Below are 27,152 nucleotides of genomic sequence, written 5' to 3' on the forward strand. Positions count from 1 at the left end.
GCAGTCAGTGTATTTCCTCACATCAAGCTAAAGACCACCAACAAAGAGCTTGAGCTGCAAGAGCATTCCCAGTAAAGGCATGCAAGAATACAACACTTAGTTTCCTATCCCCTTCCCATTTGCTCTTCACCCTGTTAAGTCCATCAGCATGGCACCAACAAGCCAGCCTGGTGCATACAGAGGTATGTAGCAAACACAAAACCACACATACACACACACAAAGAGAAAAGAGGCAAAGCATAAAGAAGCATGCACAAACCAAGAACAAACGTGCAAGCCTCTCTGTTTGTGGTATCTGGACTCAATTAGGTGGAGAGAGATGCAGATAAAAACCATGCCAAGTTACCTTCAATGGAATAAGAATAATGTGCTGGGCTGGGCTGGCTTGTGGTTAACCCTGTAGTGCAGGTAAGAACACTGTGCTGACTTGTAGATGGAGTCTGAATTAAACCACTTTCAGGTTTCATACCTGGCCACAGTGCACCTGAATCAGATAAATTGGACCAGTTACAAACAAATATGCTGGGACCAAACAGCATGCTGCTACCTCAGATTCAGATTTTTGCTTGTCACAAAAGCAAGTAACAAATCACACATGGAAAATGTTTAACTTCTGCAATAGTAAGTGCTGACTGTCAGGCTGTGCATGGATTAGAGCTGCTGACAAAACTGGCTGAAAAAGAGAAAATTAAAAGCACCAACAAGACCAATTTCCAAAGCTTTCAACTAAAAATCTATTAGTGTCACAGTAAGATTCACTGCCACGTCGGTATAAAGGAACTGCTAATCCCTCTGATGTTTGGACTGAGTTGCACAGCACTGCAAACAACCTCAGCTATCACATAAGGAGGCTGAAGTTGGTATCTATTAAGGTCAAGGTCAATGTTTCCACTACTTCACTGGGCTTTGGGTTGAATATTTGAAAAGAAGCCACAAGTCAGTAATTTTCATAGACTGACAACAGTGACTATAGAGCTCAAAAAAACCCGGGAAAAAAAAAAATCTAAATTTTTCTTCTAGATTTCCTGCCATTCTGGAAAGCATTCGTAATAACACTGGGCAAAGCACAGAGAGAGCAAAGTGACTGTAATTCATCTGTACAAGGCATACATAAGCAGTGTGGTTTCAGCTCAGGTGCTGTGTTAAGGCCTAGTCTACTGCACTGACAGGGTGAAAACAGTATCTGACTGAAGTAGCTCAGCTCAGGCCTGGTTCTTCAGGGCTCTTCAGGCTTTTGTTTAAGTGTTTCCAGACCTACAGCCAAAGTCAAAGGCATTTCTCCCTGGCCCTGGTTAGAAAGCAGGACTATCACTTCAGAGGATCTACTTAAAAACAAGCAGAAGTGTGCAAAGCAGACGGACAAAGGCTGTTTGGAGCTAGACACAAAGTTCAGGGCCAGCAGAAAGACCACACTCCTTCTTAACCCCCCCCCCCAAAAACAGTACCAAGGCTGCAAAAGCCAGCTGCAGCCTTTCACCCGCTCTAGCAGGACAAGCCACAGGCTGTGAGTTCTAAGTCTCTTACCCAGAAGACATGAAAGACTCTATAGAGCTGGACAAGAGCAGCAACTTCAAGAGCTCGCTCCATGCTGCAGCTTTGTCAGAATTAAATTCTGCAACGGCTCTTTGATTTACTTACATACCTGATCTCAAACTGTCACCTATGAGTCAAATTAAGTCATTCACCTATCTGTACAGCCGCACCAGGGTTTTGATTCTTTGACTCTGAAGTTGCATCTTCGTTACTGTTTCAAACCTCTAGAACCGTGATAATCAGCAAACAAAACAGAAGACTGATTTAGGAAAGACTGTAGATATATTGCAGAAACTCCAAAATAAAATGTATGGGAAACAGATCCTCTAAGGAGAGTGGGAGTAGCTGTATTTGTTTAGTCTGGAAAGGGAGAGCCACAATCTTCAAATAGGTGAGTAGTTTTTAGAGGGGACAGTAACCAACTTACACTGCAAGACAGATGGACAAGGAGCAGACAGCAACATAATGAGACAGTCACAGAACACACAGAAGTACCTAATAACTGTGACAATGAAACATAAACCAACTCTGAAAGCTGCAGGATAATTATCACGAGAAGTGTAACACCAGGTCAGGCACAGACATCAGAGGTGTTTGCAGGGTTGGCTGGATGCGAGTGCAGGAGCTGATTCAGGTCGTGTGTTAAGGCATCTTTCAGCCTCGCTTTCTATGACTGTCTCTTTGTCATCTCTCAGTATAGACACATTCTACTTTCCATACAGCAAGGCACACTCTTGGCCTGGTGGCACATATCATTCCCTCTTGCTCTGCAAGACAGCATTTATAAGCTAGCACAGCCTCAAGGATGACACAGAGGAAGCCGGCCGAGGGAGAATGAGACCCCTCCATGACCAATGGCAGCACTGCAGCTGGAGCAGAATGTCACAGGACATATGTACGTATGTGGAAAGGCCCCATACAAGACAGCCCATCACCCGTAGTTTTTTCTTGAGTTAATGTAAACCATCACAACCACAGTGTTTCTAACACCAACTTACAGCCACACATATACAGGTTGTATGTCACCACTCTTATTTTAAAGCTTCTTTAATAAAATCTCTCCAGACCACAAGTATGTCCCATGCAGAACAATGCACTAAACAGCATCAAAGTATTACAACACAAGGAGAGGTGACAAATTGGCAAGAGCATAGGTCATCTCTTCTCTGAAAGCAGCATCCTGACCTGAGGCATCTCAAGACGACCCCTGTGTTTGTCAGCTTGCTTGAATTTCATATTTAAAATACATTTGCTTTGTTCTAGTTAGATAATCCATGATGCCTTCTTTTTGGCATAGAAACAAATACACAGTAGAAAGTCATGCAAACCTCTGGAACAGGCCCTTTGATGCTGGTAAAACATCTGACCAAGCTGGCCAAGCCCTCACCTGCTCAATGGAGACTTTGTGAGCAGAAACAATTTGTAGAATTTCCTCTGCACTGCATGTTCAGTCCTCTACCCTCTACCTGTACATCACACCATACAAGGTCCATCTTCTCAGTATGACTGAGCACGTACCACTCCAGTATGATTTCCATTACTGGAAATATGACTTTTAACATCTTCCTAACACTAAAATTCAGACTAAAAATTCAGGTATTTAATAATAGACCTCAAAATCCATACCAAGACATTTCAGTAACTGATGACATTTCAGAAGATGTTTAACAGACAAAAGTTCCTATGAAGTCAACAGAAAATGCTCGTCTCTTGCCTAGGTCTTCAGAAGAATTTCTGCTGTTACATTCAGAGTATAACACTGAAGCAGCCAAGTACACCCAAATTCCAGAACCTTTGGATTAAAAAAATCCAACACCCCGCCCCCCCCAATACAGTCACCACCACTATCACCAACAAAACATCATACACACAAAAAACACTAACAAAACCCCCTACATCCTCCCCCCCAATATTTTAGAAGTAAGTCTAAAACACCTTTTTAGACATTTTGACCTAACACTTCAAGGGAGCATTCCACCTATTTACACATATTTGCCTTTAAAAAAAACCCAAAACATGACACAGTAAAATACCTAAAACATACAAAGCAGCCTCATTGCATTGTCCACAACAAACACCAAATAAATGAAGTGAAGAAAACCACCAGCCACTGTTCAGACATAGAAAAAAACAGTACAAGGCACTGAAACCAAAGTGCAGGCACCCAGGGAACAGAAGTGTGTTCCACCAACCATAACATGGGGTTGAGCACAGTTTGTAGGTAACAGACCGTTGTGACAACACCCAACACTACAACTGGACAAAAAGAAAGGGAACAGAGCGTTTAGAAAGAAAGCACACAAACTGCAGTGGCAACTGAAGACCTGGGTATGGACACAGCATCAGACTTCTGCGCACAGGTTCAGCTTTCCAGTGAAAAGCTCTCCTGGGGGAATGAAGGGAGCTCAGAAAACACAACAGGCAGAGACCTTCAGCTCCCCAAGACACGTAACACAGGGTAAACTAGGTCCTCGTCCACTAAAAATCCTGAGATCACCATCATGGCAGGTGGTGGTTGGTTGTTTTTAAAAATCTCTGAAACAGCAGTCATATTTGAACCTTACTGGCAGGGGCTGAGCTAGAAACGCAGAAGCAGCAAATACCAACAGCCACCCAAATGACCCTATTCTTCTGAAGAGCCTTGAGTTGTTAATAAAACAGCCCAACACTTACACCCTGCTCCCACTTCATGGCAATCAAGTGATCAGTCAGAACAACGTATCTCAGCATTAATAGTGGGCAAATGAGATTTGGCAGATACTGTTTGATCAAACCCTTGCATCCCAGTTACTACAAAACCATCATTTTCTCCTAAGGATCCCTCAACCACAAGAAAACTCCTTTTCATGAATCCCAGGCGTAGATATATGAAGGAAAAAAAAAGGTATGTAGATTCATTTTACATATTGACCTTTCTCATAAAGATAACAGTTTGTGCCTTAATAAACAGAATTAGTAATGTAACTTATGTCTAATAAAACTAAGCCTAGTTGTATCATCTTTTCTACACCATCTTTCAAAAATACCACGACGAATCAATTGCTTTGTAATTTATAGAAAAGTCCTTGCTGTGCCAGCAGCTAACAAAAGCCATAAATGTGGCTGGGTTTATTCAAAGGCATCTAGTTCTTCAGCTAAAGAAAAATTCATCCTTTTACACTTCAAGATACTAAGATTTTAGCACTACAGATAACTCTTTAAGAGGCTCTGTTTATGTAGTTATGCAGCATGACCACAAGCTCCTGAGACAGACACTTCATGGCTATCTCACAGCTGCACAGCTCACTGACTGCACACGTGGTGCTCCTCCAGGTGACTTGCATGGAAGGTCGATGGTCTCCCCTCTCATTAGAGCTAGGTGCTAAGGGGCAAAACAGCCTCCACCACCATGCACTTTTGAGAGCTGGCAACAATATACAATATTTACATATGAAACCAAGCAGGGCAACATAAAAAATGAAAACAGAAGTTAAAATGTTACTTTTGAATAATCAGTCATAAAATTTCATACCTGCAGGGGATAGTCAATCGTGTTTTTTTCCCCAGTGCCTGATGCTTTAATACACAGAGTACAAGGAAAGACCAGGCAGCTCCTTTCACTAGCTAATCCACCCGGAAGTTAGATGTCTCTGTCTGCACTACTCATCCTCAACTCCCTTTATACATCATGGAGAAAGATGGCCATTATCTTCTAAAACAGACCAACACCCCAGAGGTGTGTCTCTCCCTCCATACACTATAAAGGAAGCACAGGGTGCATAGCTCAAACCCTGTCATCATGCTTTAGCTGCTCAGTTATGACAGCACTCTTATCCTTCAATCATTTGCAAAAACTGGAATGGCTAATAGAGGGCTCAAGTATTAGAGCAACTTAAGCCAATTTGTTTGCCTAGTAAACTTGGAGACATTTTAGCATGAAATCTACATTTGGTGAAAGATGAAATAACAAAAAAATCTCAATCCTGGCCAGGAAAAAGGAAAGGAAAAATACCTTCAGCAGAGATGCTGTAGTATGGGGTCTTGTGCAACTTCACTGACAAGGAAACTGCACAAACACAGCTATACCACAACTAGAGAAAATTATGATCCCAAACTAAGAACCATCTGGCAAGTTTCATGGGGAGACATCCGAATTAATGGCCAGGAAAACAGCTTTGTAAGAAATAATATTTTATAATACGAAGTCCCATCAGTACTGTAGATACCGACCTACAATTTTAAGTTAGACATGTGCTCTCATACAAACTCCTCTCTCCAACATAACTGTTTAAGCTTAACATTGGCTTTTTAATGAGACATAAGACAGTAACTGCAGGCACTGAGAAGTCTTTGAAAGGTTACTTCTTACCAAAAGGAGGTAGTCCGTAGGTTTGGGTGGTCTGGGGGTAGATGGTGTAGGGCTGAGACTGCTGTAGTGCTTGGTACTGAGTCTGACCAGGGTAAGGGGTCATTGTTTCCGATACAGGTACAGAAAGGATATGTGCATATGGCCTTATTAAAAAGAAAGAACAAAAGTAAAAAAGAACTATTTACATTATGCATCTTTCAGCCTCCAAACCAGAAGACACATAAAAAAATTGCTTCAGGAAGAAGAATCAATACACAGTGACATGAGCTCCTAGTGTAATACCTGCTTGAATTTCCCAGTACGACAGGCTCTTGGTTTTATGTATGCTGCCTGTTTCTTGCCGTGACACCAGGGAAAACACTCTTCTCCATGATGCCAGAGCACTAGTGCTTATTCCTGGACTGGGATGGCAGGGCAGGAGGGGAAGAACAAACTCCGCATTCCAACAGGCACAAGCTATTAGTTTCCCTTATCATGCCTCACAACACCAAATCCTAAAGCTAATACAATATAGTAGTGCATGTCAAAACAAGTGGAACACACAAAGAGACTACACAAAAGCAAGCACGGGGGATTAAGGCCTACTATGCTACAATGGGAGGAATTATTAAGATCCCCAAATGTGGTAAATGACCAGAAAATCCTATATTCCCCTTATATTAATTTATGTCCAGTTTGTTTGTTCCTCAAATATTATGGGCATTATTCAACAGGACTATTGTGTTGTTAATTACTTGAAGTGGCTCATTTATCCTTGTGATCATAAGACAACAGCCACTGAAGCCAAAGGGTGACTTCTATCAGCTTCAGTGTCCACAGCAATGAGTATCTGTTGCCAGAAGACATGAAAGTGTGATTTACGGCATTACAGAAATGCATAAAGATGCAAAAAGATAACTTCAGAAAGAGTTACAGCATTTAGTAACAATTGTTCGACTTACTTTGCAGAATACATTTGTGAGGTATAATCATTTGATGACCTTGGGATATATTCAGTGCATGTCATAACTGGAAAAAAAATAGTTTGTATAGTTACACAGGCAATTTCAAAACCCAACAAATAATGACAATTAAGTATCAGCATGCACAGTACATTTTAACCAAGACATAGGATTTACAAAGGTTTTTTAGTGCCTTGAATATCTGTTTCAAAGCAAATTCTCATACCATGCACTGTTAAAACAGCACAAAAATATTTTTCTTGCCAGTTCACAGCATGTAGATGATTCAGTCAATACTATTTCTCCCTTTGTAACAGTGCTCTTTCTCTTTACCAGCTGGTACCATCATCTTTTGCAATTCTCGTGAAAAAACTGATTTCAGCCCTGCCCAAAACCTTACATATACCAAAGGGTCTTCATCTGTGCTAAGCTTAACATTTCTTTTCTGTGTCCCAGAGCAGAGACCAAAGCAGATGCTTGTTTTGCCAAGCTTTCCTCTTCCCTTCCCTTTTCTATATACTCTACCCAGAGCATGACTCCAGCAATCTGTTTTTCCTTTAAAAATGAGTGGCTCCCAGCTCAACAAACTTAATCCCACACATCAAGTGACAACAGGTGGAGCTGCAGTGCATAAGGCTCAGAGTTCAAATTCAGATGACCTCTAAAGAAATTTGGCAGTTACATTTAACCGGATGTTTCCATTTTTCTGCTTGAATAAATCCACAGCAATTGCACTCTAAAACTGGTAAGAAAGAGTCACTCAGGCTGCAAATCCAAGGAGTAAATGTTCAAAATCTTCTCACTTAGCACTGCCTATGGCTCTAGTATACCCCATCCATGACAGTTCTTAATTAGAGCATTCTGGGTTGGGGTGAAGGGGGCTTGAGCTGGTATGTCTTAACCCAAGAACCATTAAAAAAAACCCCTGGATTCAGATGAGCTGACCTGATAAATACTCAGCTGCCCATCAAACTAGTAAAGCAAGGACATGCAGGACCCCTGACACAGAATTTGGCACTGTACAGCCCCTCTGGCACATGCCACCCCCATAACTGCAGTATGCTGCAGTGATCTCCAAGGTAGATGACTTTTGTGACTTTAAATCTGCACAGTACGTGGGTTTACCAGTTTGGATCTACAAGCACCGTACCCAAAATCTTAGCAGCTGTGCTGCTGTGGATCCAGCTTATTCATCTGACACCGGTCTGGAAGCAGGCAAAGCACCCAGGTTCCAACCCTGCCTAGGAGGGGATCCAGGATAAAAGTGTATCTCTCGTATAGGTCCAGGGGCCTGGATCTTCCATCACTAACATGACAAAAGATTGCTCTTTCCTTCTCCCTTCTGGAGTGAGACTCACCTAACAGCCTTCAAAAAAAAATATGGTCACAGATGGCAGCATACTTTGCCTTGGGATTTGCTCCAGGTGCCAGTGATGTGCTCCAAGTTGGGCTTTCCCTATCTGGAACAGTCCTACAACAGTCCTACAACATCATTGCTCTTGTCTCATCATGTAGTTAGCTCTCTTATCAGTTACATCCACTAAGGGGAGCAATTTAGTTTGCACAGGCAACCCTAACTGTACCATTTGCATTCTGCTACCTAAATAACGTTCTCTTAATGTAATCTGAGCATAAGCGGCTGAGAAATACAAACCATCAGCCATACGCTCTGCACCTTCTGAATGCTCCATGAATCACCTCCCTCTAGTCCTCAGTGTTTGCCTTTACTCATGGTGTGAAGCCCATGTAGTACAAGGATACAACAGGAAACACAAACTGGGAACTCTGGAACCTAAGGGCTTTCATTCAATACTTGTCAGATATCACATCCCTCATGCAAAAATGTCTTTTTTTTTTTTTTTTAAAGAATGTCAATATTCATCTGAATAGTAATGTAGTAATGGTATTTCTAGAATTCTTATTTTTAAAATAGCATATAAAGAATCAGGTAATGGTGTAAAAAAGAAAAAGCCCACAATATTACTGCATGCAGCTTCTGGAATCTCTAAGTGACTTATCCGGTTAGGCAGCAGATTTTGCAGGCTAAAACTTCTGGTAACTCCTGCAACTGCAACATCACAGCACATTGGTTAAAATAGTAAAGATGCAATCAGTTAGCAATGGAAAGTTACACATTACATATTTTCAGTCAAGTTGAGCTGATTTACACTTATAAATAAGTATGGGTAGTCAAAGGTATTCTACACAGGAATCCTACTTTTGTAATAACCTCCAGCCCTCATTTTTCAGAAGAAAGGATACATTCCACGTCTCACTTACTATGCAATCTTTTCTGCCTCAGTTTCTCCTCTATTAATTTCATAAGGAATTTCTGCAGACATTCAATACAGTTCAGAATGTAAGATTAATTGTATGGCATAGTATTACAAAAGACCCAACCACCTGTGTAGATATAATGATTTATAAAAATAACATCTTTTAGAACAGACATTATTATTGATCAACTGAAGCCCTTCCCTCAAGAAAAATCATGTATAAGGCAGATAAGACATAGCAGTACCCAGCAGCAAGCTGACACAAAAAAATCTGTTAGAGGCATTTGCTTACTATCAGGCACTAACGCTTTGTAAGCACCACAGCAAACTTTCACTTTACAATTGATAGTGAGAACAGGCTAAAGATTACAAGGAGGAGACAAAGCTTGTGCTTGATGAAGCAAAGTAATGAGACCAGAGGAAGAAAAGAGGAAAGCCAGTGGTAGCAGAACTCCAGAAGATACTTACTCTCACTGGACATGGGAAGGTTTGAACCAAGGCTTGAAGATTCAGGTTTCTGATCGCTGACTTCTGCGTTGCTCACATGACTGCCAGGACAAAGACTAACTGTTAGCATTATGAACTCTTACATTAACATCCTTGGGCATCGTAACCGCTGGGTGCAACCTTCCTAACCAAGGCAAACTGACTCTTAGCAGAAACTACCTCTGCACTCTTTGATATTTCACACAGAGATCCCAAGAGAGAGATTTGCATCTCTAATTAGACATTAAACTGTTATCATCTCCAGCACATTTACTCACCAACTGGTCTTTCAAGATAAGGCTGTAGACTCACTGACAGCTCAGCAGACCTAGCAGCTTGGGAGCCACTGCCTGCAATGGCAAGTATGAACTTCTCTCCTGCTGCCTGGGCACAGCCTTCTGCTCCCCTCTGTCAGCTCAGGCACCCTTCAGGCTCTCCATGAGAGTTTAATTTGCTCATCCAGCACAAAAACTCTGCAGTTATTTTTGCTGGGATACTGAATAGACTCAGCTTTTGGAGGAATCCAGCAAGCACCATGCTTGGTGCACACTTGAACTACAAGCAGAACTCCCCCTCTCAGCAGTAATAAGCAGTTGTATTGGCTCCTTCACCTTGTAAAACTGCAGCCTGAGAATATCTGAATAACACACAGATGCCCCAAAACTTTATGAAAAGATGTGTTGCAGAACTAGCAATAATAAAACTAAAGCCAACAAGGCAATTATAAAAGGAAAAAGCAGTTTCATTAAGAAATTATCTGTACTTCCTACTCTACATATAAAGCAAACATTGACAAGTAAATGAAATGGTGCATGAAAAATCCAAAATAATCTAGTAACCCACATATATTTCTTAAGTACAGAAGTGACAGCCAGTTCAAGGATGCTTGTCCTGGTTTCAGCTGGGATAGAGTTAACTGTCTTCCTAGTAGCTGGTACAGTGCTATGTTTTGAGTTCAGTATCTGAAGAATGTTGATAACACTGATGTTTTCAGTTGTTGCTCAGTAGTGTTTAGACTATAGTCAAGGATTTTTCAGCTTCTCATGCCCAGCCAGGGCACCTGACCCAAACTGGCCAACAGTGTATTCCATACCATGGGACGTCCCATCTAGTTTAGGAACTGGGAAGGGGGGGCAGGGAATCGCCACTCGGGGACTGGCTGGGTGTCGGTCGGCGGGTGGTGAGCAATTGCCCTGCGCATCATTTGTACATTCCAATCCTTTTATTACTACTGTTGTCATGTTATTAGTGTTATCATTATCATTATTAGTTTCTTCTTTTCTGTTCTGTTAAACCGTTCTTATCTCAACCCAGGAGTTTTACTTCTTCTCCCGATTTTCTCCCCCATCCCACTGGATGGGGGGGAAGTGAGTGAGCGGCTGCGTGGTGCTTAGTTGCTGGCTGGGGTTAAACCATGACAATGCTTCAGCACTGGTCTTCAGGGAGAAACCCAGCAGTGAGGCAACCTCCCGTGGACAGAGGAGTCTGTGACAGCAGGGCCACGATATACCACTCACAGTAGCATTTACTTGGCTCCTGCAGGCTGCAGGGAAGGAGAAGCTGAGGAGTGTGTGATATCAACCAGCAGTGCCCTGGTAGCTCCATCCTCCCCTGGACTGCTCCTTCAGGCTGTGACAGGCCCCTTTTGTCCAGCTCCTCGCTCCACGATGGGTTGGAGATAATCCCCTAGGGCAGGAGGTACAGCTTACCTGGGACAGGGTAAGGGGGGAGCTGGCCAGTGAAATGCCATGGGTTTGGTTATAAGACAAGTGAGTTTTCTTCCTTTGGCTGGTGAGAGGAACTGAAGCTTAACCAAAATGTTTTTTCTCCCTGAAAACCTTTATAATCAAAATCCTTGGAAATCTTTCTCAATACTAGTGGATGAACAGACTTCCATAATATAGCATGAGTTTTGCAAGAAAATAACACATTTCTACGGAGATTCAGGCTATTTGTATACTATTATTCTTGGTGGAAAAAAATGCTGTGATTCTGTGGCACAGATAGTCAACCTACAGCTGTTAAATGGCATGAAGTTTGCAAGCAGGTTGAGAGCTGCTCATTATTATCACTTCCCATGGAAAATGTAATAGATAAAATAATGTTTCTGACCATGCTATACCAGCCCATGTTTCTGCTCTCTTTATCACTGCTGCTCCTCAACACATGCACCTGCAGCTCTTGGGACACATCCATCCTAAGTGCTCTTACTCTCCATCATCTACAACTTTTCAACTGTCACAGACTCAGAGAAAAATTCTCACTTGCACTGTGGCTGCCTTGCACCACTGAGAGCATCCCGCAGATCAGCCGAGCATGCTGTATTCACAAAAGCATTAAGACTCTTACAGATGCTTAATGCTCCCAAGAGAGGACCCTCACTGGATACAGCTCTTCCCTTCCCCACTTCCACAATTCAGCTAAAACAAATACAGCCAGAGTATTGACATCGGCTGAAAATCATGTTGCTGAGGAGAAACAGCTCTAAGAAATTATTTAAAATTATTCCATAGGTCAAAGTTAAAATCATATATAGTTTTATCAAAATAGAGCCAGAATATTTAAATAGAATATTTAAGCAGGTTAGAAATGCAATTTTATCCCCCCCCCTTCTATTTTTAAATACTATACAAGGATGTTTACACTCAAATCTTGCAGCTACTGGCGCCTGTAGGAAAGCTGTGATTGTACTGAAGCAGGGTAACGCACTGAAGGAGAATCAACACCATTCACCCCAGCACATTGAGACCTGCCCATGCTGTCCCCAGCTCCTTTGTAGCCAACAGAGAGGAAAAAATCCTCTTAGGATATGGTTCATCTCTCCTCATACTGGCTAGAAAGGGAGCTTGCAGTGATTAGCGCAAATTTCTAACTTGTAGACATACAATGAATTTCACTGCTTGCTCACTGTTTCCTGCTAAAGTATTCCCTTCAATTTTTAAAAAAAATACATACTAATGTCCCCATTCAGGGCTTCAATATATCACATCCACTCCTTCATGAATGGCACACACAGTGTTCCCTCCTCACTCACACTGGGATGTCAGAGGCTCCAAAAAGAAATCTTTCTTCACAGTATTTGCTACTACTCACAGGAACAAAATAAACCCTAATATAGCTATTCTCACTATATGTAATAATAGCGATTAATTCCTAAATACGATATACATCAGAAAGCATCTACTGAGGCTAAAAATAGTACAACACAACAGCTTTAAACAGAAGAGGCTATCAATTTGAGAGGGTTTAACTTCTCAAAACAGTTATACACATAGTTTTGCTAAGAATCATAGCACAGATATTATTAAAATATTCTGAGTCTCACCAGAATAAATGCATATTATGTGCAGTACATAACAGCCTCATCAGACTCTGTGAGAAACAGGTTGCTTGATGATGCAATTAAGACTCTTTGTAGCCACTTTTATAAAAGCTTAATACCAAAGGGCCAGTTAATTTTTTTTAGTTGGGAACTTAATCTCAAAATTGTATCAAATACAAAAGTGACTTATATTTGCCCTGTCTCTGTGAAAAATAAAATTATATGCAAGCTTCTAAAATGGAAGCTTAGAATGATAAAAGAACATTAATAACTGTTCCACACTAAAATCAAACTCAAAATTACGTACCTCAAGCTTTGTTCTCTGGATTCCTGCATCTTGGCTTTTTTCACCTGCAAAGACAAAAACATTCATCAACACAACTAAGAGCTGTCCTTGACAGAATCTATGCACACACACCTCCATTAGCACATCACCACTGGTTACTATAGAGTTCACATTAGTGTTTAAATACAGAAAGCCTTGCATTGAACTTCAGAGCTAACCAGTGTAACCATGGGTTCTTCATCTCAAAACAAGCTTTTTCCTAATTAGAAAACAAGTGCTAAAGCTGAACATGTTAGCAAAATTACTATGTTATTTAAGTAAGTAACAGATATGGGATATACAGCTACAAATGTCTGATAAGGACAATTTCATGGACATTGAATAAAACAGTCATAAATTTTAAGAAGATCTTACTCTACACAACGGCCATAAACATGGGTCCTTTGCTTTTTCCCCTCCTCTATTTAAATATTACATAAAGATAGAAACATGAATATTTTTTCTGTAATAAGTTAGGAGTTCCAATTTTCATTGCTGAGTAAAAAACAACACAGCATTTATTCTGTTTTTGTAGGTGGCCAGCTGGATCCAGTTCCTATATAGGGTATTACACAACAGAAAGCACTGGCTTGAACACAAATTTGGTTTTCTGCATGCAGGCAGAACTTTGAAATCGTCGGCAGGATGACAGGGTTAGTTTCTGTAGCCTGTAGTCTTTTGAGCACGATGCTCCTGTGATATACTGGCTTTTCTTTCCCCCACCTTCTCCCTCTAGCAGAAAGTTTTACAGCCTTCCACATTTCTGGAGCATGTTTAGATGCCAAACTTGCTGCTTCGGTAGCCAGCTGCACTCACCGTTCATCCTGGTCCCCGCAGGGCACTTAGCAGACAGCACTGTTTAGCACATCTTCTGTGAACGGGGTCTGGGAAGGTATGTGCTGGGTATCAGGCTGTAAAGCCCTCCAAGTCGGACACAGTAGTCAAAGAAAGACTGTTGCCACATATGAAACCCACTAGCATAAAAACTTCATCATGTTATTCAAGTTTGTCTCTCTCAGGTGAGTAAAAATAAAAAGCCAGGAAAACGCAATTTAAGCATGAGAGGTCAAAATGTGTTCAAAACCTTTTTTAAAAAATAAATTAATAAAATACAGGTGAATTCCTGTTGAGTAGGGGGAGCTGGGAGGCAGAGGTACAAAAAAGGATAAAGACTCAAGGCAGCAGCAAGGGGAAAGGAGTAAGCAAACAGTAAGGATGGAAAGGGGAAAGCTGAAAGGACAATCTTCTCTCCCTGATGAAACTACCAGTATTTTAGAGCTCAGTCTGCTTTCATCTCTGTACCAGTCTTACCAGCAGCTATTCCCTCTGGCATTTCACAGCAGAACACTACAAACTTCATTAGCACTCATCACACACACAAAAAAGGCAAAGGCAATGACAAAACACTATGGCAGTACAATGGCTTAGATATTGCACAGCCTCCAATCTTCTGGCATTCATCACTTCAACCTGAGCAAAGAGCTGTAACACTGGCATTGAAGTTAACTCCTGTTGTGATTCTTTAGCCCCACAGCTTCACAGACTTCTCCAGAACCCCTCTCCTGCCTGGCTGGGAATACACGCTACTTCTGGTCCCCATTGCCATGAGGTCCAGGGACTAAAGGAGCAGTATAAGCCTTCCCCTCCTAAAGATGAAGTTAACTACAGCACTAAGGGAAAGCAGACTAGTGTTCCCCCAGTTCCCTGGGGGAACTGAGTTATCAGAGCATGGCTGCTGCCCATCCATGGTGCCCCTTAACTCCTTTCGGTGTCCTTCTGTCCTGCAGCAGGTGCTCCAGCTCCTCCCTGGGACCCTGCCACCCGCTCCTGAGCAGGGATCTCAGCCACCAACACTGCACCAGAGAGCTCAGGGTACCAAACTGCCCACAGGGTTCTTAAGGAAGGCAGATAGAAAAAAATGAATCACATCAGAAAAAGAAATATCAAACTGCTTCAGACCAAAAGTACATTGAGGATAAAAATAAAAATTAACTTAAGACTTGGCAGCTTGAATTGTGGATTTCATAGGCAGAATGCTGCTGTTTCCAGTCAGGTACTCGATAAAATCTGGCTTCTTCAATTCAGTAGTTTTTTTTAATATGGGAGGTAGACAGAGAAATCAGCTCGCTCACAAAAAAAAACAACCACAAAACCAACCAACTAAACAAAAAAAACCCCAAACGACAAACAAACAAAAAAAACCCCAACAAACAAAAAAGAAGCAAGGTTTTGCAAGAACTCATCAGTTTTATTGACATTTTCATCACAAGCAGAATGGAACAGCTGTTCTTAGAACACCTCTTGATAGTCAGGACTTGAGCTCAAACCACTGTTCTGCTGACTTTGGTTCCTGGACTGGAACTTCTGCCTTGATGAGTATCTACACTGAAAGGCCATCGAGCCTTGTCCTCCTCTGATGGGAGATCTTCCCCCTCTGCCAGAAACATGCCCGTAGTGTTGTACAGAGAACAATATTTTAAATGAGTTTTCCTTTAAGTCAGTAGTTAATTTCTTTTTAAAATATGAATAAATATCTGGAGAGGGTTTCATACTCTCTTTAAACGGCTCTGGAACATGGGATAGCCAGTGCGAGCATGCAGCATAAGTAAAATAAACCAGCAATTTTTAATTTCAATCTATCAGGTTCCTGCCTCAACTGGCTAGCCTTGGCTAGTCCCCACCTCTGTAGATTTTTAAAAGAAATTCTCCCTAATGTCTTAATGCTAAGCAATAACATTTACAAAATCTTGAAACTTTAGTGGGATGCAAACCCTGTTTTCTACCCATCACTAATCACTGCAACTTATGCTACAAATTTAAGTGGGAGGGAACAGTTTTAAAGAGTCTTTCATGAGCTTGGAAAGCATTTTCTCTCTCTCCTGCCACATGTCATAAAACACACTTAATGCAGAAAAGGCACCTAGTGACAATAACTTAAAGATGATGTTCAGGGCACAATAAGAGTGCTACCATGATGTGCTATACTCCCAGCTGAGCCCTGCACGATCACACGCCAACCCCAAACCCTACCTACATGGGCCACCTATTCATCCCCTCCTGCATGAGCTTTAGAAAAGGCTATCGAAACCTCTTCAAACTCCTCTTTTCAAAACACACTTCCCTCTGAAAACCTCTGCAGAGATGCTGAGGGGTTTTTTGTCCCCTCTCAAGTGACAGGGTCACAGAAGACTTTTCACACAGGAGAAATGAATTCATTCTTTTTAAAAATAAGAAAAAAAAAAAAGAAAAAAGACATGAAAACAAGGAAAAAGATGTAGTCTACCTCAGTGATTCAGGTTTCAGCTTTAGCAACTTCAGACATTATCTCACTAAGCTCTCCTGCTGCACTACAATGAATGATGTGTCTCATAAGGTACATCTTTGCTCCTACCTCCATCTTTTTACTTCACTATCAGTTTTGGGCTTATGTTGATTTAAAAAAAAAAAAAAAGTAAAAAAATTAAGTCAAGTGACACATTCTAGCTGATCCGTACTCCCAAATCACAAATTTCTATAACTGAAAATCCAAATTATTCTTTGTGCTGGAAAACTCTATTCCTGCCCCAGATCTACCAGCGCTGCAGTTCAGTTCTATTTACAGTCAGAATCAAAGCAGAAACAAAGTATCCTAACATCAAGATAACAGTTGCTTTATGACTGAATCCAGCTCTTGGACTGGTATTCACAGGCTAATTTCCAAGCCCAAGCAGAACCAGGGAAACCCCCACACTCACAGCTAGCCAACAAGCGAGGCGATGACTTGTTGGAGCAAATGCTGCCAAAGCCATTTAAGAACCCAGCAATGTCGCAAACAGAGGACTGCACACAAGTCAGGAACACAGAATTTTATTGCAAACCCTTTGCCAATTTCAATTAAGAAAAATCTTCAGCCCAAACACATGACCATCGGGTTTTTTCTACAGTTTTGGCAGTGTTGGGTCTTTCTGGAGCCCTTCCCAACATCATGCTCTCCCTATCACTGACTCCGGCTTGCCATTGCTGTCCAATACAGTAAGTTGTTCCAAACTGAAAGCAACCCAGTGGATGTCTGGAATGAGTGTAACCCAAGTTCACCATCCCTTATAAAAAGATTGCTGTCATTTTCTATCATTAAAGATTAAATACAGTATTATAAAATTCAACTACATGCATTCACAATGCATTCAACAACTAAGAGGTTACTATACAGGATTACTTCTAAAAACTAATCCAGATTAATAACATATTATAAATTAGTAATTCTCATTAGCAGGTCAGGAGGTCACTTTCGATCATTTTCCCCCAAACTTCCCTTTGCTGTTTTATTTCCCATGTCTGTTCCTGTTTACTAGCACTGCAGTGTACACAGAAACTTTTCCATTCTGATTCAGGTCTGAAAAGGGAAGAAACATTAAAAAAACAGGACAAAAGACATGCCTGTTTAACATGCCAGGCGGCAGTATGTGAGGTAACTGAGAAGTCTAACATTCATTTCGAAAAGACACACTATACATTTGGACCAATTATTAGCATCAGTCCACACCAACACAAGAAAATGACCTGGTTTCTTTTTTTATTTTTTTTTAAAGTAAAATACTTTAAACTCAAAGCCTGATGACTTTTCTATAGGCTCCTTTCTGGATTCAGTTATCAATAGTTTGCCATAAATATTATTTTTTGAAGTAACATACTAATCTTGTTCCCATGAGTAAGAAAAGCAAAATGATTTGGGAAAGAAAACAAGTTTATACAATATCAATGTGGGGCTACTGGGCAGACAGGATTTTGCAAAGCCGACTTCAGTTTTCTTTTTATTAGGAAAATTAACTTGTTTCAGAAATGGTTTCACTACAAAAAAACCCAAAAAGATTGTTCTTTTCATTTCCTCCTGCAAGAATGTGCCACTATACTCAAAATAATACCACGTCACTTATTAGTTGTGATCAATATAGTCTTATATTCTGTCTCAGAATGACTGACTGGCATAAAATAATTGAAAGAAATTACCAAGAAAATCTTCAGCTGAAAATTACAGCAGAATCGGCTTACAGAGGATGCGTTCATCTACTAAAAATTAGCTCTACCCTGTCTCTCATGCCCTGAAGAATAAAATTTTGTAAAGACAGTTTTTATTGTATAAGGATGTAATTACAGATATTTCCTTTTTTAATACATACATTTAATTCATTTTTACATCCTACAAATATTTGGAGTTCATATTACATGTTTTTGCTGATTAGTTTCACTTTTTGTGCCTATTATGTACATATAATTTGAAGACTGTGTCAAGCAATATTTTGAACAACTGTAAATTTACATTTCCATTTCATTCAACTTTGTTCCTAAGTCATAAAATTGCATAAATGTCATTACAATGTATTTTCTAACTAGTTAAATGAAGAACATAAAATTCTTCCATTAAAAAAGCACCAAAATCTTTTCAATAGGAACATTACCAAATTGCCCTCAGCATATTACTCTATTTTTGTATGCATTTGAAAAGGTCTCCAAAATTAAAATAAGCCTCACTCTCAAGGTAACTTGGCAATTTCTTGTTGAGTTTGCATCAGGTTTAATTTGGGAATTTAATATAAGCTTTTTTGCTTAATTCCTATGCTATTATGTTTCAGACATACAAATTTAACTTTATATCATACTGTATTAATAATTGTTCTACCCAAAACTTCTGTGATTTGATATTATCAGTTACTGATGATACAGACAGTATTGCAAATATCTAACATGTCTGGACAGCAATTTTTAACTTATGTCACAATAAGAATTTAAAAAAATGCTTTCCACCTGTGGAGATGATGAATCATGGGACCTTTTCAAGATCTTAAGCACAAGAAGAATTAAAGACTATATACACTGTAATAATCAGCATGCCGATTCTGTCATTAAAATAGTGGATTTTAATTTCTCCAGAACAGGCTTGAAATGGTCTGGTTTTCTGAGTAATTATTAGGCACAATTTTGCTTAGAAACATTATAGAGTTTAAGCATACATAACTCTTCCTTTTATTACTGTTGCCTGTATGATTATAGTAAACGAAACGTACAACACATTTTACTAACAGCAAAATGATTTTTCACCTATAGATAAATATACTAAGTACAAGCCTTATTTTCCATTATTAATTAAAATAACTTTCTACTGAATTTGTGAGATCACCAATTTGTGTTATATGTTCATTTTTAGCCTTTTTAAATGTACTTACTGGTTGTTCAGGTAAGTCTTGTGGCTCTTCCATGGGTATTACTATTCTAATGCTTAAATGATTCAAATCGTGTGTTCCTCAGCAGTCTTCAAAGCCTGTCAAAAAAAGGTGTTCATAGCTTTATGTACTTTTTGGGGGGCTTATCATTTAGGCTATCAGAGGACATTAATTGTTATATATTCCACCCACAAGCTTTCTAAACTCGTGTTGCCATCTCCCAAGTAAAAGACGACATTCATATATGGGAAGATTTCATAAACAAGGGATTTAGCTTTAAGCTTCAAGATACAAACAGACTTTTTTAATGCACGTGGCACATTTCTACATCATTTACTTGTACCATACTGACTACAGAAGCTAATGTATCAATCAGACATGTGCACCATGATTTTAAAGACACTTTAAATGATCAAGTCTGGTCTACTAGGTCAGTAAACAGCGTGATTCAATCTAACCTGTTTTAATTTAGAACATTTATATAACAAACAAAAAAAAAATCAGGACAAGACTGTACACCTAAATGTATTTACATGCAGTACTGTTTATTGCCAAATTCACAAAGCAAGTTTATTATTTCAATTGCATCTTTCAGAAAGAGAATTTTGATGAAAATTTGTAAAATAATTTTTATTTTGGAAGCTAAGTAACCCAGTAGCATTTAGCATAGAGATCTTACATACTATACCAAAGAGCTGCTATCCCCCAGGGTTTTAAAACCATGAAAAGGAAATTTTGCAGGTTACTTTCACAACCTGATTAATTTTTGCAATTTGCTGGGCAAAAGATAATGCACGTGTCCTCCACAGCTGCCTCCTTTGCCCGACCAATGTTCACTAACAGTGTGACCTATGCATTCGATTGCTCTTCTTTCACCCTCTCATTTCAGAGCCAGTTTATTAAAAACAAGCCCTAACCTCTTTAGACAAGCTCCATCTCAACTGCACCAAAAGCAAGTAGGTGCCTCCTCTCCCATCCCAGCAGAGCTGTCTCTTCCATACACACATGTGTGCATTATTGCACACAGAGCAGAACCTAAGTGGATTACAGAAATTAGAAAAAAGGCTGAAAAACACATAGTGGTTTGGAAGAAATCAAATACAGCGACTTTCTGTGCTGAGGTACAACCTATTCCTGTCTCCACAGCCATGAAAGTTTTGCTGTAAATCTCAGTGGAAATGCAAAAGACCATTTACCCGGCTCTCCTTTCTCTATGTCTGTTTTCCCCTCCTGTCTGGAGCATTCAGGCACCTTCACATCATGGAATTGTCCCCATGCAAAGTGACTAAACAAGTTAACAGAAAGAACTTTCCAGTGTCCTGAAAACAATTGCTATTTCCCCCTCCTGGCCCCTGCCAGACCTACTTAAAACTCTGAGCACGTGCAGCCAGCCTGTGGTGGAGCACCACGTGCCGAGCACAGAGATGCTTTGCAGCCTGGAATAATTTCGTGTTAGCCATGAAAACACAAAGGATTTCTTCTCCCTTATTTGAGGGCAGGTAAAGGTTTTACATGCCAGGGTGTATCATATATGCCAGGGTAAAATTTCATTGAGGGTTTGAGTATTTTCCAAGGCTGGCTCCCCTAATCAAAGCTACTTACCTTTATTGCCTTAACTGTAAATCAACTGAATTTACAATAAGTCTCTTCAATAACTCAGGTTCTTTTGAAATTACCCTATTGACACCTCACACAGGAAAGTATACAATACAAAGTACTACTGTCACCATTCCAGTTTTTCCTCCATCAGTTTTAATCAGTTTTATTTTAAATATAAAAGCTTATTTCCTTTTTACTTTTTGTAGGAATAACAGAGAAAAATCAAGACTTAAAGAGAAACTGTGGCATTCTAAGATTATGAATAGGAGCGTAGGATACAATGGCCAATAGCAAGAATATTTTAAATCGATACCAACGGGTGCTGTCCTGTCCCTTGTCTTTCAGTTTTGTTATTTGACACTGTTTCATTGTGTAATTTCTTAGAAAAATCCCAAACTAAACTCTTCAGTATGGAAAAAGATTTCACATCACACTTTGATTCATACAGCAGTAACTTCCCATTCCATGATTTGTTTAAAAGCTGTGAGCAGTTCTTTGTTTTTGAGGAGGATCTAAATAATTAGAAGAAAGAGAAAAATATTCCCAGAGTCATGTCAGAGTATGTTAGTTACTCTTGTGAACAAGACTCTCTTCCCAAATGAGTACAGCATCTTGCGGCACCTTGAAGCAAATGAATGAACCAAAGCAGATGAGCAGTAACCGCTTGCCTAGATGGCTAGTGAAAACTTGACCTCTGGTGGTTTCACGCTTTCTTCTAGAGAATACTTCGTACCTCTAGAAATAGCAGCTTGGGCAGAAGACATCTGGCAAAGACCTGGTGCTCGTTGCTGTTGTTACACAGAAGCGGGCAGAACAAGAAGCAGCATGCATTTCTGGGTGAAAGGGATGTCCCTAACCAGCACACCTGACTAGCTAGGAGTGACAGGGTCTTTCTCCAGCAAAGGCCTCCTGCACCACAAACAGTTTAAGCTACTGCTGAAGGAAGAGCTCCTGCCCCTCCTTACCTCCAGCAACCCACTCTTGCTCACCTGACACCCCTTCTCTTGTGGCCACCAAAGTGCTTGTGTGGCTGAACAGCAGTCTGGATCTGGGATCTGACCTTCTAAGGAAAAAGAAAGAAAGAAAGAAAAAAAAAAAAAAAGAAAAAAAAAAAAAGAGGCACCCAAGCACGATTTTTCTTCTAAGCTGCTTTAAGTGGGATCAGCCCTGGTCTCACACAGCCCTGTGCTGGGGGGGAGCCAGCAGGATGGGGAACAGACAGAGCACGCAAGGGGGGCAGCAGGATGCCCCTTTTCAGCGACAGCCATAGTAAATTAAACTATAATTTTACCATCTTATTTATGTTTCACTTTGGCAAAACAGAGTACCTAAGTCACAGTGATGTAAATACAGCTCCGCAGCCTTTCAACCTGTATCACCTACGCCATCACCAAGTTCTCCGGCAGAGCCGCCACACGACTTCTCGTGGCAGGGCACGGAAAGCACTTGGACCACGAGCAAGGTCAGAGCCTCTCCCTGCCATTACCTCTGCGAGCGCGGAGCCGGGGAGGGGAGCTGCCTGCCTCTCTTCTCCCGCAGAAGAGGCTGAGTGAAGCTGCTGACAGCTTCAGCGCCGAAGCCCCGGGGAGGAGGATCGGGGAGCAGCTGCTCCGGCCGCCTTCGTTTCCCTAACAGCGCCCTCCAAAATGGCTAATCCCCCCGGCCGCCCGTCAACCGGCTCCAGCCCTCCGGCACGCACATGTCCCAGGGCAGTGCACCCTGCCCTCCGGCCAGCCCCGAGCACCCCGGGTGCTGCAAGCCGCCTCCTCGCCCAGGAGGAGAGGTACGCACAGATGCACCGCCCAGGGCCCCAGGGCTTGGGTTTCCAAAAAACAAAACCAGCGCTTTGCACCTGCTCAGCTTGAGCCACCTCGGTGTATTATCTCACTTAGCAAGCACTCACCATGAACAAAATTGATTTCTAAAAAGTGAAGATAAACAACACTGATTTTTTGTCTCCTGTGGCATCTCAAATCTCAAAATTAGGTTTTTAACTTGCATGAAACTCAAGGCGACTGTGCTTCAGATAAGCTTATCACACAGTTTCCGTTATAGAACATTTTAAAACCATAAGGGCCCGCAACAGAAGAGGTATCAAAGCAGATCTTCATATATTCAGTTCCATAGTGAGCCCAAATTGCTGCAGTTGCACCCACCACAGAGGGTGCCAACGCAACTGCAAGGCAGGAGAACAGTAACCACCATCAGTCCTGCTCCCCGTCCCATGCAAAGCCACAGCTTCCCAAAGGGGACTGATGTTTGCTAACCCCAGAAGAGAAAAAATTGGTGTTTAACAGCTTTGGGGGCAGCTGGGGTTTGGTCATTTTTTCCATCTATATATATTTCTATTTTTGTGTGTGTGTGTGTGAGGGAGGTCTGAAAAGTAGATTCTGGCGGTGAGAATACTGCTGGCCACTGGGCTTGTGAATGAGAAAACCAGCACAAAATGTAACCAGCTGTGGAACAAGCCATCAAATGAGTTGCAGCAATGAAAAAAACGTTGAGAAAAATGAGTCAAGTGTTATGCTTCTGAAAACCAGCAAAATACCATACTTTTTTCCCTTTATGGGGTGCTTTTCATTATTTACTTGGTGAAAATTATTTTGTAATATGTGAATTAAACAATATTTTTTATTTGTCTAGATTTATTAATCTAGACTTGGTTTGAATAGCCATCCTGGTTTAATTCCAACTTGCACAGAACACCAACAATGTAAAATACCAAGGAGAGGTGTTTTGCATGTTGTTTTATTTTGCTTGCTCAATTTATGGAGACACATTATCTAAACTTCAAAACAGAAGGCATCAAAGCAGAAGAATGGACTGCAGAATTGCACCGATCAGTTGCGTGCCTTCTGTTCTGCACAAGATTGCTATGCCAGTAATTCCCTATTAAAAGCCCTGGCAAGCTATGTACAGTTTCTTGCACTAAATCCTGTTTCAAAAATCCTAAAACACAAAGTCTAGCTTGGTCAGACTCGCTCGAACTAAATACTATGGATATAATTTCTGAAAGCTACCCACTATTAGCATCAGGCTAGACTGCTATTCACTTTCATTCTGTTCTTTTCAAGCCCATCTGCCTTGGCTTTGAATATAAAATTTTGGCTGAGGAACAGTTCTTCTCTCAAGTTGCAAATAATTAAAGTCAAGGACACTGTGATAAAACCAACAAGCAGTAATTATACTGATTAGAAAAAAAGCTGTTTGAATATGGTTTTATATTACTTTAAAATAGCCACTAATTCCCTAAGGACAAAGCTTTAGTTAGGGTAATAAAATTATATCTATTAAACAGAAAGTTAAAATAAAATCATAGAATCATATAGGTTGGAAAAGATCTTTAAAATCATCAAGTCCAACCGTAAACCTAGCACTGCCAAGCCCACCACTAAACCATGTCCCTGAGCACCACATCTACACATCTTTGAAATACCTCCAGGGATGGTGACTCAACCACTTCCCTGGGCAGCCTGCTCCAGTGCTTGACAGCCCTTTCGGTGAAGGAATTTTTCCTAATGTCCAATCTAAACCTCCCCTGGTGCAACTTGAGTCCATTTCCTCTAATCCTATCACTTGTTACTTGGGAAAAGAGACTGACACCCACCTCACTACAACCTCCTTTCAGGTAGTTGTAGAGAGCGATAAGGTCTCCCCTCAGCCTCCTTTTCTCCAGGCTAAACAACCCCAGCTCCCTCAGCTGCTCCTCATAAGACTTGTGCTCTAGACCCTTCACCAGCTTCGTTGCCCTTCTCTGGACACACTCCAGCACCTCAATGTCTTTCCTGTAGCGAGGGGCCCAAAACTGAACACAGTATTCGAGGTGCAGCCTCACCAGTGCTGAGTACAGGGGGACAATCCCTTCCCTGTTCCTGCTGGCCACACTATTTCTGATAGAAGCCAGGATGCTATTGGCCTTCTTGGCCACCTGGGCACACTGCCGGCTCATATTCAGATGGCTGCTGACCAACACCCCCAGGTCCTTTTCTGCTGGGCAGCTTTCCAGCCACTCCTCCTCAAGCCTGTAGCATTGCATGGGGTTATTGTGACCCAAGTGCAGGACCTGGCACTGAGCCTTGTTGAACCTCATACAACTGGCCTGGGCCCATCAATCTAGCCTGTCCAGATCCCTCTGCAGAGCCTTCCTACCCTCAAGCAGATCAACCCTCCCTCCCAACTTGGTGTCATCTGCAAAGTGACTGAGAGTACACTCGATCCCCTCATCCAGATCACTGATAAAGATATTAAATAGAACTGGCCCCAATACTGAGCCCTGGGGAACACCACCTGTGACTGGCCGCCAACTGGATTTAACTCCATTCTCCACCACTCTTTGGCCCCAGCCATCCAGCCTGTTTTTTACCCAGTGAAGAGTACACCCATCCAAGCCACGAGCAGCCAGTTTCGCCAGGAGAATGCTGTGGGAAACGGCGTCAAAGGCTTTACTAAAGCTGTTGTCTAGGTAGACAACATCCACAGCCTTCCCCTCATCCACTAAGCAGATCGCCTTGTCATAGAAGGACATCAGGTTGGTCAAGCAGGACCTGCCTTTCACAAACTCATGCTGACTGGGTCTGATCACCGGGTTGTCCTGTACGTGCCATGCGATGGCACTCAGGATGATCTGCTCCATAGCCTTCCCCAGCACCGAGGTCAGGCTGACAGGCCTGCAGCTCCCTGGATCCTCCTTCTGGCCCTTCTTGTAGATGGGTGTCACATTTGCTAACCTCCAGTCAACCGGGACCTCCCTGGTTAGTCAGGACTGCTGATAAATGATGGAGAGTGGATCGGTGAGCTCTTCTGCCAGCTCCCTCAGTACCCTTGGGTGGATCCCATCCAGCCCCAGAGACCTGTGTGTGTGTCTAAGCGGTGTAGCAGGTCACTAACCAATTCCCCTTGGATTATGGGGGCTTAATTCTGCTTCTCATCCCTGTTTTCCAGCGCAGGGGGCTGGGTACCCTGAGAACAACTGGTCTTACTATTAAAGACTGAAGCAAAGAAGGCATTAAGTACCTCAGCCTTTTCCTCATCCTTTGTCACTATGTTTCCCCCTGCATCCAACAAAGGTTGGAGATTCTCCTTAGCCCTGCTTTTGTTGCTAATGTATTTATAGAAATATTTTTTATTGTTTTTCATGGCAGTATCCATAATGTTTTGTATGCATAATAATGTAATCCATACAGCTATTTCCACTCCTTATTTACTCAAGGGCCAGCATCTTACCAGGAATAGCAATGAATATATGAATTAAGCCGCAGCAGAAGAGTCTAAGCTTCCCGTATTTTCCAGTGGAGCATTTCATGGTAATCTGTGTCATGCTGCTACACTACATGCACATGGGATCAGAGAGTGCAGCCAAAGCAATCTAAGCCATCACCCGACCACAGCAGTTTTTCCTCGCAATATGCTTTTACTCCGTGCCACTCACCACGTGACAAACCACTTCTTTTGGAGAAGAGCAGAACTTGGCACAGCGGGATGTGGTGGGTCATGTCCCCCCCCTTTTTTTAAAATTTAATTAAAAACACCCAAAGAAATAAATACAAAAAGTGAAGAGAGAAGAAACACATACTGACATTACTATGCACTGCACAGCTACCAAGTGCTTTTTATTCTGAAGGTTTAGGACTTCAGTTTTAATCTTCAGGCAAAATAAGCTATCAGCCATCTCCCATGCTGGCAGCGACCTGTGCCCCTCCACATCAGGGTGTAAGCAGGTGTATGGATATAACTTCCTTGTTCCACAGGAAATTTCTTTACAATTTTATCCTTCCCCATATCTCAGTATTCCATATCAGCCAAGCTGCTGAAATATTTCCAATTTGGTATTCAACATAGCCAAACTAGTGTTCTGACTACACCAAGCAAGCAAACCCAGCCCACTGCCCGCTCCTACAGGATCTCTCATGAGGATTTGGCAAAAACAGGCATTCTCTAAAGTTTTGAAGCACCTCCCATTTTGTTTTTAAACAGCTTGATTAAAGATCACAGGAAATGACAGCATCAGCCTGGTTCCTAGTTTAGTCTGTGTATTAAACAGCCCCTTAAGGAGCTGTCAGGAACTGAACAATTTTGTGTACTAAGCTTCATTTTTCCTTCCTTCAGGCAAAAACAAGATAATGGAA

At 41.4% G+C, this 27,152-nt stretch overlaps 1 protein-coding gene across 6 annotated transcripts in view; it reads right to left on the minus strand.

Moving 5' to 3' along the window:
* Positions 1 to 27,152, minus strand: part of EYA3 (EYA transcriptional coactivator and phosphatase 3) — a 63,803-nt gene that overhangs the window by 21,571 nt on the left and 15,080 nt on the right. For 2 of the 6 annotated variants that reach the window (XM_069803442.1, XM_069803441.1), the window contains exons 2-6: positions 19,432 to 19,526; positions 13,214 to 13,257; positions 9,567 to 9,646; positions 6,823 to 6,889; positions 5,882 to 6,024 (exon numbers count right to left, since the gene is read on the minus strand). In XM_069803442.1, coding sequence (XP_069659543.1) covers positions 5,882 to 6,024; positions 6,823 to 6,889; positions 9,567 to 9,646; positions 13,214 to 13,257; positions 19,432 to 19,464 — 367 coding nt within the window. In that variant the 5' untranslated portion in view covers positions 19,465 to 19,526. Of the gene's footprint in view, positions 1 to 346; positions 485 to 5,881; positions 6,025 to 6,822; positions 6,890 to 9,566; positions 9,647 to 13,213; positions 13,258 to 19,431; positions 19,527 to 20,345; positions 20,464 to 22,016; positions 22,064 to 27,152 lie in introns of those variants that run through there. The other 4 variants (XM_069803438.1, XM_069803439.1, XM_069803437.1 and 1 more) reach the window with 4 other exon arrangements.

The sequence above is a fragment of the Haliaeetus albicilla genome, chromosome 16 (assembly GCF_947461875.1).
Source record: "Haliaeetus albicilla chromosome 16, bHalAlb1.1, whole genome shotgun sequence".
Lineage (NCBI taxonomy): Eukaryota > Metazoa > Chordata > Aves > Accipitriformes > Accipitridae > Haliaeetus > Haliaeetus albicilla.